Below are 15,618 nucleotides of genomic sequence, written 5' to 3'. Positions count from 1 at the left end.
TTAATATGTTGTTGTCATTCTAGTAGCAGTAATAATAATTCTTCATTCTCTTTTACTACAATTCCTCTGTCACTAAGTCATGTCATGTAAATAATTGTAGGAAGTCTGCTACTAACGGTCATGTTCCTCATATTGTTCATAGTCCACTTGTATGTACTTTTACTTTCAACAATAATGAGAATATTCAGTTTGATAATCACTCTTGTAAGTTTGCAAAGAACAATGTAGACTGTTGTGGCATAATAGACTTGGCCATGTACCTTTTGCTAAAATGAGAAATATCTCCACCCTTCCAACCATTCTTTCACAAAAACAGCCTTTCCTATGCACCATATGCCCTATGGCAAGACAAGAAAGGTTGCCTTTCAGCCAAAGCACTAGCCAAACCAAGTCCATATTTGAGTTGCTCCATGTTGATTTATGGGGTCCTTACCATGTGTCCACCTATGAAAATTGCAAGTACTTTCTTACCTTAGTGGATGACTATAGTAGATCCACTTGGACCCACCGATTAAGTACCAAAAGTAATGCTTTGCATGTATTGAAAGCTTTCATACACATGGTAGAAAACCAATTCAAAACCACTGTTAAATGCATCAGGTCTGATAATGGATTGAAATTCACCAGTAATGAAGCAACCCAATTTTTCATAAATAAGGGTATAATTCATCAGAAAAGTTGTCCATACACCCCACAACAAAATAGTGTGGTGGAAAGAAAACACAAATACCTAATGGAAACAGCTAGAGCCCTCATTTTCCAATCTAAACTACCTTTGAAGTATTGGGGGGAATGTGTTTTGACAGCTACTCACATTATAAACAGACTACCCTCAACACACTCCAAGAACAAATGTCCTTATGAACTGCTATACAATCAAAAGCCAAATTATGCTCAGCTCAGATCCTTTGGATGTTTGCGTTACCCTACTGTGCCTAAGACATTAAGAGACAAACTTGAGCCTAGAACCACTTCTCACATATTTGTGGGATATCCTTTTGGCACAAAAGGGTACAAGGTAATGAGTCTTGCCACAAAAAGAATACATGTTTCCAGAGATATGGTTTTTCATGAGGATATTTTTCCTTTTACTTTGCATGCTGAAAAATGCAGTTTTCCTTCTACTTTAAGGTCTGTTGAGTTTATGTCATCTGGTCCTAATCCTAGTGGTTATACTGATTCTAGGTTTTATGACAAGGGTATGACCTTGATTTAAACACTAACTCATCACCCATCCGGGAGTATCCTCAATCACCACATCTTCTTCCCATTGATCATCCACCTCTATTATTACATGACCAACCATCACCTTCACAAGTCACTGTCCCTATAACAAGTCAGAGAAGATCTAACAGGGAAAATAAAGTTCCTCATCACTTTAAAGATTACATTGTATCTATCCCTACTCTAAAGATTCCCAATTTTGTCACCAACCTTTCCCTCACTGCCTTATTCACCAAACACCATCACATATCTCCTGATGTCATTGCATCTCACAGTCAAATGCTTGTTGAAAATGTTTGTCATGATAGTGAACCATCATCATATGAGGAGGCATCCTTCAATCCTGCTTGGCAAAAGGCTATGACACAGGAGTTTGAGGCACTTTATGCTAACAACACTTGGGATCTTGTTGAATTACCAGTGGGGAAGCAAGCAATTGGATGTAGGTGGGTGTATAAAGTTAAACATAGAGCAGATGAGAGCATTGAAAGATTTAAAGTTAAGTTGGTTGTGAAAGGATACAAACAACAAAATGGGATAGACTATACAGAAACATACTCACCTGTAGTCAAGATGACTACTGTCAGAACTTTAATCGCCTGTGCTGTAAAGAAAGGCTGGTCTATGTTCCAACTTGATATCAATAATGCATTCTTTCATGGTGATCTCCATGAGGAAGTGTATATGAAAGTTCCACCAGGTCTGGAGGTACAGAACACAAGGTTAGTTTGCAAGCTTAACAAGTCCCTCTATGGACTTAAGTAAGCTAGCAGACAGTGGTATGCTAAGTTGACTGAAGCCTTGGCCCTTAGGGGCTATACACATTCACACTATGATTACTCATTGTTTTCCAAGAGATTCCAAGAGATCAGGTTCCTTGGTAGTGTTTGTAGTTGTCTATGTGGATGATGTTATTTTGACAGGCACAGACACAGATGAGATCACACAACTCAAGATTTATTTGGACAACACATTCAAAATTAAAGATCTTGGCAAACTTCACCATTTTCTAGGCCTGGAGATACTTGACACAACATGAGGGGTACTTATTTCTCAGAGGAAATTTGTCCTGGATTTGTTAAAGGAATATGATTGTTTCAATTATGCTCCTTTGACCTCACCTTTTGATCCCACTGTTAAACTAAGAGCCAAAGAAGGAACTCCACAGCCTGATCCCACTTACTATAGGAAGTTAGTTGGAAAGCTAAATTTCCTAACCAATACTAGACTTGACATAGCCTTTAGTGTCCAACAGTTGAGCCAATTTATGCAAGATCCCAGAGATACTCATCTCAAGGCAGCCTTCCACCTTCTCAGATATTTGAAGCAGGATCCCACTCTAGGAGTGTATCTATCCAATGATCTTGATTGCACTATACAGGCTTACTGTGACTCAGACTAAGCCTCATGTCCAGATTCAAGAAGGTCAGTTAGTGGATATTTAATTTTGCTTGGGAACAGTCCTATCAGCTGGAAATCAAAGAAACTGGAAACTATTTCCTTGTCATCAACTGAGGCAGAGTACAGATCATTAAGAAAGGTAGTTGGAGAATTAACTTGGCTGAAGAGGTTACTCAATGACTTGACCATTATCAATCCATCTCCTATTGATGTATACTGTGATAGCCAGTCTGTCATACACATAGCTCATAACCCTGTATTACATGAGAGAACCAAGCACATTGAGGTGGATTGTCATTTTGTGAGAAACAAACTTCAGGAGGGGCTCATTTCTTTGCACCATATACCTACTACTGATCAACTGGCTGATATACTTACTAAGGCTTTGACAGGTGTGAAACATTTAGCTATTTTGGACAAGTTGGCTGCGAAATCATCAGTACCAACTTGAGGAGGGGTATTGAAGATTATTAATATATTTGTAATTAGTATTGTAATTAGTAAGCATTGTAATCAGTAGTTATAGTTAGTTTGTTGTACATATTGGAGTTAGTTAGCTCATATGTCAGAGTTAGTTAGATAGTCTAATCTCTAGAATGTTCTGTTAGTTAGGACTTAGTTACATACTCACATGTATAAATACTCAGTCATTAATCAAAGAAGAGTGTGAGTTCTCATTTTACTAAATCACAATTTCTTCTGCTTTCTTTCTCAACTGCTAGTTAGGGCTTCCATGGCTTTAGCCATGTTTGAGCTCTCACCAATTGTGTAAATTTTAATAAGGTCTGTCAAAATAACTCAAAACCTCTATGAATCATTTAGTGGGATTATATATATATATATATATATTGTCAAAGGCATTCAACAATTTTTTATATGCAAAATAAATGATTTTACCCTATTTTCATAATATAATATTTTAATTTAGTTGGACTCCTTTGCATCCCTCAGCCTTCGCACCTGTGGGTGGGGTGGAGGGGAATAATTTTCATCAAAGTATCAAATTTTAGTTCATTTTTGTTTTACAATACTTATCTAAATAATGATGATATGTACGAGGATCTTATCTCTATCTATAATAGAGATTATTTCAAAATATATCTGACTATAAAAAACATAAATTTTTATATATAATTCATTTCTTATTTTATTGTTTTTGCAAATTGAAGTTCATTTATTCTATCTCAATCAATTGAAGAGTTATTAATTGTATGTGCATTAAATACTCAAAGAAACCGAATAATATGATCTCATTCTTGCAATACTTTTTTGTGATATTTAATACAAAACTTAAGCACAAAAATCAATAATACAAAACTTAAGCACAAAAATCAATTTCGACATTAACAACGCAATAAAGTTATAAAACAAACAAAATATTTTTCTTCGTTAATTGATATACAATGTTATTTTAATCAGAAAACAGAAATAATAATTTGTATTATTATAGGAGTAATAGTTTAAAAATAAAGAACTAAGTTCAAGACGATTGTATGCATATTAGAGATTTGATAACATTTGTAAGTCTTAATAATTAACAAAAAAAATAGCCTAATATGAAGGTCTAAAACCTTTCCCCTCAAAATTTTAAAGCTAAATATAGAAAAAATATGTATTTTATTTTTAAAAAATAGATTAATTTCGATAAATACACTATGCTTCCTTAAAAATTTCAAATAGAATAGAAAAATCAAGACAAAAACCTAACGGAAAAGGATCAAAAATACCCCTGAACTATTGGAAATGGATCAAATATACCCTCCGTTTGATTTTGGGGTCAAAAATACCCTTACCGTTAGTGTATTGGCTCACTTTTACCCCTCAAAACTAACAAATGCCATGTCACCTAAAAAATCACATAAAACAATATTTTTTTGCTGACTTGGAAATTCATATGGACAAAAAAAATCCTTCCATTGNAATCATATAAAAATTTCAATAACTTCTCAAATTCCATAATATGACATAAATTAAAATAAAAAAATAATATATATTGGGCCCCGTGCTGGCACGGGGTCCTATATCTAGTTTAATACAAAACTTAAGCACAAAAATCAATTTTGACATTAACAACGCAATAAAGTTATAAAACAAACAAAATATTTTTCTTCGTTATACAATATTCATATAACATTAAATGTAAAATACATATAATTAATTGATATACAATGTTATTTTAATCAGAAAACAAAAACAATAATTTGTTTTATTATAGGAGTAATAGTTTAAAAATAAAGAACTAAGTTCAAGGCGATTATTTGCATATTAGAGATTTCATAACTTTTGTAAGTCTTAATAATTGACAAAAAAATAGCCTAATACGAAGGTCTAAAACCTTTACCCTCAAAATTTTAAAGCTAAATATAGAAAAAATATGTATTTTATTTTTTAAAAAATAGATTAATTTCGATAAATACACTATGCTTCCTTAAAAATTTCAAATAGAATAGAAAAATCAAGACAAAAACCTAATACTTTCCTCCTTCCCATGTAATACGCTCCTTATAATTTAGTATTAATATTACTATTAATTAAATTTTACTATTGTTTACCGCTTTTACCAATGCCACACTGAGTCAAAAAAATCATATCGAATAAAAGAAAAAGAGATTTGATTTTGTCTATATTCTTTGTTAAAATATCCCAACCCAATATATCATATTTTGTGGACACCCTTTCTTGGTTAACAAAACCCTGCACGTGCTTCAATAAACCACACGTGTAAAACATTTATTTATGTTAATAAAAAATTATATTATATAGTAATAAATAAATTAAATTAGTTACTTGGGCTAAAGAGTAACTAAAAATAAAGAATTTGTTTTTACTAATAATAAATGCAAAGCAGTAAGTATAACCTACTTTACTTCTTCCTTTTCTTCTTCCTTGTGCGAAACTCAGATCACAAAGGGGGCTGAAGGTTTTCGATTTTCTCTGATAAATTTTACTTTTTTATGAATTTATATCTATGTATGCGGTTGCGCGCAGATGGTTTTTTTTTTTTTTTTTTATGAATTTTGGTTAGTGAATGCTGTGTGTGTTTTGTGTAGGAAATTTGTGGAAGGAGATCTGATGTACTTGCTTGTGGATCTTAATTATTCAGGAGATCATGATCGCCGTAGAGCATAAAGGTATGATTTTTTTGATTTTGTTTGATATGGTTGTTTGTTCTGTTATATGTTTTATGTGTGGAATTTGTGGCGGTGGGATCTTGATTTTTGTAGAAATTGTGGGGTTGAATTGAAGTAGAGGAATTGTGGGTTGATGTGTAATTTTTTTGAATGGAATGGTAAAGGGTTTGATTGTTCACTGTGGTTTTTGGTTGTGAATGGATGTGAAAGAGTGAGCTTTTGATCAGCTAGTGCTATTGATGTTCTCTTAGTAGCTCAGTTGGTTAGCTAACCATCTACCTGAATTTTCTGAATTTTCCCATAGTTGGCGAGGGTCGTAAATTGTAATCCCCTCCCCATTATTTTATTTTTATTTTTTTTAAAAGGGGAAGACTAGGAAGACCTTAAGATTGAATAATTGGTAAGAAGTTTTTGTTAATAATGGTAGTGTCTGAGCAATGTTCCTCGCATCTCGACTATTCCACTAGGTACCGGTTACCTCCCACCACTATTCCACCGGTACTTGCTAAGTAGGACCACTGAATGAATAAGCTCTAGATCTCTTGGAAAATTATGATCTTATAAACTTGTCTCCCGAGAGACTTCTTGATGCCATGCAGGCTTCTCTTTTGGGCTGGTTGATAGTGATTGATGATTTACATGTGTTATGTTACGTATGAGGAATAAAACTCGTGTTCAGTTCTGCAATTATAACACTTGATGTTCACTCCTTCAACTCCATGTCCATGACTATTTGAGTACTACTACCTACCCTCAGTCAGAGTAAAGTGAGTGTTGCCGGTATTAGATTCTGATTTAAATATGTGGCAGTCAAACTAAGCTTGAGACTTGAATAATCACAAATATTACAATATCCCCTTTTAGTTTTTAAATTACAGGACTGATTGTCTTTTTTCGCCTTATGTTCTGTGTGAAGCAAAGCTTTGTTTTTTGTGGAAATGCATTTTTGAGAGGTCAATCTGGGCAGTAAAACTATAGCAGAAGGAAAGTATCTCTAGATTACTACTGCATTTAGGGGTCGTTTGGTAGAGTGTATTAGCAAAAATAATGTATGCATTAATTATATGTATTAGTAATCCCTTGTTTGGTGCATTTTTTCATGCTATGTATAACTAATGCTTGCATTAGTTATACACTCTATTGTGTATTGAGGAGTGCATTACTAATACCATGGATTTCTAGGTATTAGTAATGCAAAGGATTTAATACATGCATTAATATGGTTGAAGACCCAATTACCCCTCAAAAGTACTTTTACATCTTTTCCACCATAATTGTGAAGGATACTTTTGTAAATATATATTTTTATACAATGCATACTATTTTTAATACACCAAACCAAACAATGCATAACAATAATCTATGCATAACTAATACAAGTATAATTAATACATGCATTACTAATACACTCAATTGGGTATTATTTTTATACACTCTACCAAACGACCCCTTTGTGTAACCACTAATATTACGGTCTTTCTGTCAAAAGATCTATTGAGTTTTAGTAGCTTGAGTGGACACAAAGCAACTCAATCTATTGAGTGAATTCTGAGATTCTGCTAGAACTTTAGAATATTTTATTTGTAAAATAGCACCATTGGCTTTCGTATCCTTGCTGGGAACTTGAGGTCTTGAACCTACTATTTGACGTCTGATAAGTAAATGTTTCGTGACAACAATCTGAAGAATGCGTGTTTTGTATAAAACTATTTTACCTTATTAAAAAAAGAAAAAGAACAAATTTCCTGACAGCAATACCTAGCTTTAGAAAGAAAGTTCCTTTTTTCTTGTGATAGAGGTAAAATAAGGAATACAGCCTACTATCTGCTGTATGCAAAAGGCCTTGCTGTACTGGTGTATCCTCGTAAAATCTAGAGATCTTAACTTAATAAAAAAACAAACAAAAGCCCGAGCTTTGCTTGTCCCTTGTGTATTCGAGTTATAGACTAGTTCATTAGAAAAGTAGTTTGACTGCCTTGAATAGGTGGTTTGGGGTGCTATCTTAAGGGAGAAAAGCTTCAGAGCTGCATAAACATTTAACTGGAATTTTTGAAAGGCCTCTTTGGTTATCTGATTTTTCAGCAGATTTTTGTTTAGCCATAGACCATACATCAAATAACTCACAAGCTGCAATGAGATTTAATATTCTGATCCTATGTAATCAGCCGGTGTTGTCATATTTGTTTTAAAATTTCTCTTGGGTTTATTGAGTTTGTGGAAATTATGTACTTTGGGATCTTGATTTATGTTTGTGGAACACTTTCATTAGCACCTCTCTGATGTGTTTGTGTTTATCCTTGGACTGCAGATACTATGCATACAAATTGTGAGGCATCCGTAAGATGCCTTCCGAGTGCAAGCTATCCCCATAATCTGCACTACAGTAGAACTGCAGTCAAAGTCTTACCAGAGCCTAGTGATGGCACCTATATTCATCCAGGTGGGGATAGCTTGGACTGCACATTGACTGGTGAACCAATTGAGTCTTCAAAAGAATCTCCGAGCCACACTGTCTATCAGCATGGCTTTGGTTTATGGTCTGCCTTTTATCCTAACTCAAATATGCCTCTGCGCTCCGTGAATGCTATTGAAAACCAGCCCTATCCATATTCAGTGGATAATCACTACCATTATAGCCTATTAAACATGTTCCCTCAAAATTATCAGTGTGATTATCGGTTCCAAGATTTCCAGTATTTTGTTGTTATCGACTTTGAGGCAACATGTGATAAAGAAAAGAATCCTCACCCTCAGGAGATAATAGAGTTTCCATCAGTAATAGTGAGTAGCACGACTGGCCAGCTGGAAGCTTGTTTTCAAACTTACGTGAGGCCGACATGCAATCAACAACTGAGTGACTTCTGCAAGGATCTGACTGGTATCCAGCAAATTCAGGTTGGTTGCAAGTGTTTGATTTCCTACCAATTATTAGATTTCATCTAAGATGATAGAATTGTAATTAATAATGGAAGAACCTTGGATATGAGAAATTGCACAACCTGGAATTATGCGTGATGCGCTGGCTTAGTGCAAAAAATTATAAAATCTTTACTTCCTATTACTTATAAAATAATAATAATAATAATAATAATAATAATGGAAGAACCTTGGATATGCATATACTGAACATATGTGTCTGACTGTATATCCTTTACTGATCAAAAAAAGATATATGTATCGTACAACCCTTCCACATATGAAGATTGACTTAATTCGATGGGTTGAAGTTGGAAACTCTCTGCTAGCAGTAAATGTTATTCATCTGCTCCTCCTTTCCTTTTCTAGCTATATTATTATTAAACGAGTTATAAACAAAGAAAACTGAGTAAGACTTTATAGGCTTGTGGAATCACTTTATCTCCTGTGTTGTATGTATGCTGCAATTATCTCAGAAGTTTGAAATGGCTATGGTTTGAGATATTTCCTCCATATAGCTAGTTATATGAGAAATGATTATATCTTGCTCCCTTTGATTATTTTTTTTAATGGATACTTGGCATCTTGTTTCGGTTATGTATGGAAATTATATACCTTTTAACTTTTTTATGCCTACTTGCTCTCCGTGCTGATGTGAAGAAGCTCTTTCATGGTTTTAGACTATATAGAAAGATTTGTCTCTTCATAGAACCTTCAGTATCTCTATGTTCTTGTGATTACCAAATTTTCTGACCACCATTGAAGAGATTAATGTAATTGAGTTTTAAAAAGATGAGTTTGTAAGAAGAGGTGGATAAGTCCAAACTCCTATGAGAAATCCTAGTCTTTCTTGGATTAATGGTGATTACATTTCTTCCCTTGCTAGGTATGTTTTGTTCTAATCCAACTTAAGTATTTTGATCTAGGTTTTGAACACATTTCTCAAGCAAGAATGGTCCCTATTTTTCTTTAATAGAAAAGATTTAGAGGGAGTCATGAGAGAACCCTTGTCCACCATAGAAATGAGTTAGGAATGCTCCACTAGGGTTCGAGATCTTTGAACATGACAAATCAGTGTCACCAAAGACCTGAAGCTATGTGTAGTGCAGCAGATTGCATGTGTCTCCTAACTTGGGCAGCGGTTCAATGAGGGCAGTAAGGCATGCGCCTTACCAAAAACTAGTGTATCAACTACATTTAAAAAAGAACAAGGTTAAACAATGATGCTTATGACTTTGTCCTGTAATGGGCGGCACTAAACTATAAATGTCTCTGATTGCTATTAAACAATATGCAATATATAGTATACTATTTAGAAATAGGAATAAGAAATCTAATATAAGAAAATAGTGCTAATTATAAAAAATAATAATATATAATATGAGAAAATTAGTTGCGAAATCTGAATGAGAAATTTTGAACTACATTTTTGCGTCTGAATCAGAAATTTAGTATGAGTTTTGAACTTCAATGTCATGGTTTTCACTTCATATATTTTACTTAATTACAGTTTTTTCCCTTGAACTTATTCTATTTGTGTTTATAGTTCTTTTTTTTTTAGCATTATATATTTCTTATATTTTCTTCATTTGCACGTCCCTTAAAGCACTCAGTTGAATTGCTCTTAAGCGAACCTCAGTCATTGTTTTTCTGCTTGAAACCCTTGAAGCTTTCTACTCAGTTTGCTCTTGACAACACCATGAAAGAATACTACACTTTTAAGGACAGGCTTGTAGTTTGGAGTATTCCTTTTCTTGAGTAGATTTGACCTGTCTTGTGCGTATTGGTACTCTGTTGCTGCTTTGTGTGGGTTTATTGTTGTAGCAGTTGAGTCATGCAAATTTGTTTTTTTTTTTTCTTTTCCAGGTTGACAGAGGTGTTACTCTAAGTGAAGCGCTCCTTAGGCATGACAAGTGGCTTGAGAAGAAAGGGATAAAGAATACCAACTTTGCAGTTGTCACATGGTCCAGTTGGGATTGCCGTGTGATGTTGGAATCAGAATGCCGATACAAAAAGATCAGGAAGCCTCCTTATTTTAACCGGTATGTTTGTACTTTAATTTTATCTATGTTGTAAATTGGACCTTTTTTTGGGGGGGTTAACCTTAGATTATCTTCCAGTTGGATCAACTTGAAGGTTCCTTTTGGAGAGGTTTTTGGAGGCGCGAGGTGCAATTTGAAAGATGCAGTCCAAATGGCTGGCTTAGCTTGGCAGGGCCGTGCTCACTGTGGTCTTGATGATGCCAAAAATACAGCCCGCTTGCTTGCTTTTCTCATGCACAAGGGTTTTAGATTCTCTATCACCGATTCTCTTATGTATCAATCTAATGATGAACCCCTTTCATGGAAGCTGCCCCCAGATCACCCATCATTTCCTTCTTATCAACCTCAAAAGATGAGAGACGTGCCTTCTCCAGTATTGCAAAATCAGTCCTACTGTTTCTGTGGAGTAAGGAGCAGCAAAGGGATATTCCGAAAACCAGGTCCAAAGCAAGGAAACCTCTTCTTCGGGTGTGGGAATTGGACTGCTGCAAGAGGCGCCTGTTGCCAGTATTTTGAATGGGCCTTGTCCTGAAGGACCAGAAAAATGACGTAATTTATTCAGGCTTGATCATCGTCACATCGCTCTCTATGTAAAAAGTGAAACGGAAAGACTGTTTGAGGAAGTAAATCTCCACTTCTCTTGTGGACGTTTTCACTTCCAACCAAGTAAATATGGATAGTTCAATCAAAACCCTTTTGTTTCCTGTTAATGCTTATGAGCCTGCGGTCAACTTAGGGAATGAAAGATGGAATGATCCAACCAGTTTAAAACTGACTTGTTGACAGTGATTGAACTCAATGGTGTAGTTAGAAGCATGCAATGACATGCCTGGACATGTTTTATTGTGTTAAAAATAACGTGTGAGCATTTGCTATTCAATGGGAATGACAAATTTGCTTGCCCATAATTCTTTCACTTAAACCCCTCCACCACCACTCCTGCCTCTTCTCACTTTTAGTTTATTTTTTCCCTCAAGTTTGACTTTTATATTAAACCTGCTAGTGTTTTGCCCTATAGGACCTCAAATAATTCCAAATTGAACTTTTTAGTAAATCTCTGGACATATTTTCAAATCATTGCATCAACAAACATATCTTGAATATGAAGAGTGTTGTATATTTTTGGGAAAACGCAACACATTTATACTCATAAAGATATTACTCTCCATGCACTTACCCCCAGTACTTAGAAATGTTTTGAAGGAAACTTGGACCAACTTGAAAGCGACAACTTCTATAAAGAATATATTATGTCCATTTTAAACATTCTATACTTTAATTTTATTTAGTTGTTTGTGTGGAGAGACGGTTACACATAACATGACGCATTTTCAGCTCATCGAGAAGATGCAGTATGTGAAGACCACAAATTAGGATAAAAGGGTAGAAGGTGATGGAGGGCTGGTGCTTCATTTATCACATTATTATGCTAGGTATGGTCTATTTTACTTTCTCTATTACTCTATTTATTATGCCTTATTTTTATATAGGTACACACAATTATAGCTCTGACTACTTCTAATCTTTCTATACTGTCTTATTCAAACTATCTTGTTATGTGTTACTTAAGTGGAAGGACTTTCGCAAATGACCTCATGGAGAGTTGAGGCTTATAATCTTGGTTTTCGTGATTTAGTTCAAGCACATACATTTTTTCCAAGTTAAATCAACTCATATAATTTATTTACAATTATAATATAGTTCTTATAATTATCCATCCTAGAATTTAATTTTGAACATTTGTTTTACTTGAAGTACTCCACTTACTGACGTTTAGAGTTGCAGTTCAGATTTTTTCAATTTAGTCGCCATACTCCCGTTTCAAAATTTAACGCATAGTTAAAGAAAAACAGTCACTTTATTCAGATTCTACTAAAAATGAGTATAATATCTGAGAAATATCGTTAAGATTGTTTTACAAAGATAGAGGCTTTAATATCCAAAGATTTTGTTGAGACAACCAATTTCACTTTGATTGCCCACAATGACAGTCTAATAAAATTATAAACACATAAGCAACTTAACCAATGCAATCCCACAAGTAGGATCTAGGGAGGATAGAAAACATGCAATAGGATCTAGGGAGGATAGAAAACATGCAAGCATTACCCCATTACGCCTATCTCCAGAGGCAGTGATGGGGTAATGCCTGCTTGCTTAGTATTGGTCATGTTCATTCTCATTTGGAAATTCAAGGTATTAAAGAAATCAATTTGCCAATATAAAACAAGTAGTTGGCACAGTAGGAATTCAAGAAAGTTGCAATTAATTAAACAAACCACTTTGCTTTTATCAAAGTTTAAATTTTTAACAGCAAAATTGTAATTCCAAAAAACTTGTAATACATCAAGTCTGCAGGCCAAAATACCAGAGCATATAAATAGTAACTCATCTACCTAAGGACATTGGAGATCTAAGAATCAGCAATAGTGACCTCAACCTCAACACCGGGTTCAATGGTGATTGAAGTGATTTGTTTCACAACATCTGGTGAGCTGAAAAGGTCAATCACCCGCTTGTGGACACGAAGCTCAAATCTGTCCCATGTATTTGTACCTGTGGGTAAAGAGAAAAAAAGAGGATCAGAATACACAATTTTTCACTGATGATACCACAGATCAATATTATGACGCAAAACCACCTCCATAGATTCTGCAAGTTAGCTTCAAAGACATAGACTATGAGCATTTAAATAGAGGGATCAAAAAACCAATCAGCAACAAAAACAAAATCATTGAAGACAGGCAACAACGAGCCCTTGAATTGTATTACGAGTGGATGTAATGGAAATGTGGATTGGGGGCACGGGTTAACAGAGTGGGAGATTCCTGACATGGTTTTCATGGGATCAAAATGTACTTGAGAAAAAGTATATCAAATGAATTGTTTATTTGATCCAAACACAGCTCAAGCTTTCAAATTCTATTTTCATTGTTCATGGTGGTGGTTAGCACCTAACATAAGTTATCAACCAAACACACATTGGAACACAAGTTCATATTCCTATAAAATCACAAACAGGGAAGATGTAGCACTACATAGACTAACCATCTTCACATATACAATTCAAACTAAATGAATGTCTACTTAATTTTCTTCATGATTAGTGGGGTTGAAAGATGAAGAATAAACACATGTATTCTGTACAAGAAAAATCTGGATTGGATTCAGTAATAAAATATCTCCAGGAATATATATTATTAAGCATACACAGGAATAAAATGCAAAATGTTTTTTGACTAAAAGGGCAAATTTCATCTAACAACATAATGTATAGAATAGTAGTACCTTCTCCACAAGGAGACTTTCTAGTTGTGATGTTAAGGACCTTTGTGGGCATTCTCACTGGTCCCTTCACCCTGAGCCTCTTATCCTTGGCACCACGAACCAAATCAGCGCACACTAAAAGTTTAAAATCGTGTCACAAGAGAGTGAGTATACTTCTTAGTAATTGACAAGAAAAACGAAAACACAACAACAAGTTAACATCAACAAAATTGCAAGCAATGGCTCCGAAACACAATGCTTCAAAATGTACTTTTAGCATTAATTAAGGCACATATTATATGTTTCATTATGGTAAACAAACTAATAATCTGTATCTTTAAGATATTAGCTAGTTCTATTTAAAGCACTAAATTCAAGTCCAGTGATATAATACATGCATAAAACATAACGAGGAAACACAAATCCATGGGCCAATTAAATAATTTTAATTACAACAATCCAAATTGAAACAGAACTACAAAAGGCTTCAAAATCTGTCCTTTTGACTACCAACAGAGCTCAGCACCATCAGTTGATTTATTAGAGAAAAATGCATCTGACATTATAAAAGCTGAACAACCAGTATCACAATAGTCACAGTCATACAAATATCATTACTCTAATATACAAACTAATTCTACTCACTTTCTCGTTAGGTGTAGATCAAAAATCAAAACCTAAACCCTAGTTAATTGGGGCTAAATTAATATATAACAACAAAGACATCCCTTCTAACGGATCCAAATAAGTTTCACATAAACAGAACAATCACATACTTATGTCATTGAAGAAATAAACATATGTACATAAATGAAGCACAAGGGGTTACCTTTCTCGAGATTCTTAACATTCTTGGAGGAGAGAGTGATCCTAATCTTGTGAACCATCTCTGCAGGCTCCTCAAGCCCAGGCTTGGTTGGCTTCATTGCTGCATATGCTGCCATCTTTCTGCACAAAAACAACCCATTTTCCCATTAACCTACACAGAAAACACACACACAATATACAGCAGTTCATGAAGATTACCTGGGAGTGGAGAGAAAATGCTCAGAATTCTGCGACGGCGAAGAGGGCTGCTTAAACTTCTGGCAATGGGAAGCTTCTGAAATTGCTCCGTCTTCTTTATATATCGAAACCTAGCTAGGGTTTTATTTTATTTCTTTCGGGTTCGGGTTAACAAATTGGGCTTTGGATACATTTGCACAAATGGCCCTTCTTATGCTACTATTTAAATTGTATCTATAAAAGGAAAAAAAAGTAGTCAACTATTTTTTAAAGGTGAAATTAGCTCCATGAAGTTAACGGGGCATTATTATAGGTCATTTGCAATTTTAGCCCTATTTCGTGTTTGTTCTTTAATTTTTATACAATAATTTTTTTCACAAGAGATAAGTTTATGTTTTCACATCATTAATATCCCATGAGATAAATTTGATTGCTAATAACAAAAATTAAAGGGATATCTTTACCCCTAGTACTTGAATATTGTCTTTAGTTTTGATATTTGTACGAAAATGGCCTTCAAGTTTAATAAGAAAAAATTGGGCTCAAAAGATGGCGGCAATAGCTTAATTCATGCTAGATCAATTTCGTTATACCTTCAACATAAGATATGATGTGTCACAACAGTGGCATGC

At 34.4% G+C, this 15,618-nt stretch overlaps 2 protein-coding genes across 3 annotated transcripts; one reads left to right on the top strand and one right to left on the bottom strand.

The window, feature by feature from the left end:
- The first annotated feature begins 5,487 nt into the window (after positions 1–5,487).
- LOC125866231 (uncharacterized) lies at positions 5,488–11,622 on the top strand. The gene is made up of 5 exons (XM_049546564.1): positions 5,488–5,545; positions 5,676–5,756; positions 8,065–8,651; positions 10,539–10,714; positions 10,793–11,622. Exons 2-5 carry the CDS (start codon positions 5,735–5,737, stop codon positions 11,244–11,246), a joined length of 1,239 nt encoding a protein of 412 aa, XP_049402521.1. The 5' UTR covers positions 5,488–5,545; positions 5,676–5,734; the 3' UTR covers positions 11,247–11,622.
- A 1,341-nt stretch (positions 11,623–12,963) lies between these two features.
- On the bottom strand, positions 12,964–15,140 carry LOC125842608 (40S ribosomal protein S20-2-like). 2 transcript variants are annotated; one of them, XM_049521916.1, is made up of 4 exons: positions 15,008–15,140; positions 14,811–14,929; positions 14,003–14,116; positions 12,964–13,270 (listed from the first exon to the last, which is right to left on the bottom strand). In XM_049521916.1, the coding sequence occupies exons 2-4, from the start codon at positions 14,923–14,925 to the stop codon at positions 13,128–13,130; spliced, it is 372 nt and encodes a 123-aa protein (XP_049377873.1). In that variant the 5' UTR covers positions 14,926–14,929; positions 15,008–15,140; the 3' UTR covers positions 12,964–13,127. The 2 variants fall into 2 exon arrangements, with proteins under 2 accessions (XP_049377873.1, XP_049377885.1); XM_049521928.1 differs by having other exon boundaries at positions 14,811–14,925; positions 15,008–15,102.
- Between the last annotated feature and the right edge of the window lie 478 nt (positions 15,141–15,618).

The sequence above is a fragment of the Solanum stenotomum genome, chromosome 1 (assembly GCF_019186545.1).
Source record: "Solanum stenotomum isolate F172 chromosome 1, ASM1918654v1, whole genome shotgun sequence".
In the NCBI taxonomy this organism is placed as follows: domain Eukaryota; kingdom Viridiplantae; phylum Streptophyta; class Magnoliopsida; order Solanales; family Solanaceae; genus Solanum; species Solanum stenotomum.
Note: the sequence above shows the minus strand (reverse complement) of the source record. Positions and strands in the feature narration are given on the sequence as shown.

Coding starts and splice junctions, on each gene's coding strand:
- LOC125842608 (XM_049521916.1), bottom strand. CDS start 14,925: ATGGCAGCATATGCAGCAATGAAGCCAACCAAGCCTGGGCTTGAGGAG. Junction 14,117..14,810: donor TGTTAAGAATCTCGAGAAAG/GTAACCCCTTGT, acceptor TTAAACTTTTAG/TGTGCGCTGATTTGGTTCGT. Junction 13,271..14,002: donor AAAGTCTCCTTGTGGAGAAG/GTACTACTATTC, acceptor CTTTACCCACAG/GTACAAATACATGGGACAGA.
- LOC125866231 (XM_049546564.1), top strand. CDS start 5,735: ATGATCGCCGTAGAGCATAAAG. Junction 5,757..8,064: donor GATCGCCGTAGAGCATAAAG/GTATGATTTTTT, acceptor CTTGGACTGCAG/ATACTATGCATACAAATTGT. Junction 10,715..10,792: donor AAGCCTCCTTATTTTAACCG/GTATGTTTGTAC, acceptor ATTATCTTCCAG/TTGGATCAACTTGAAGGTTC.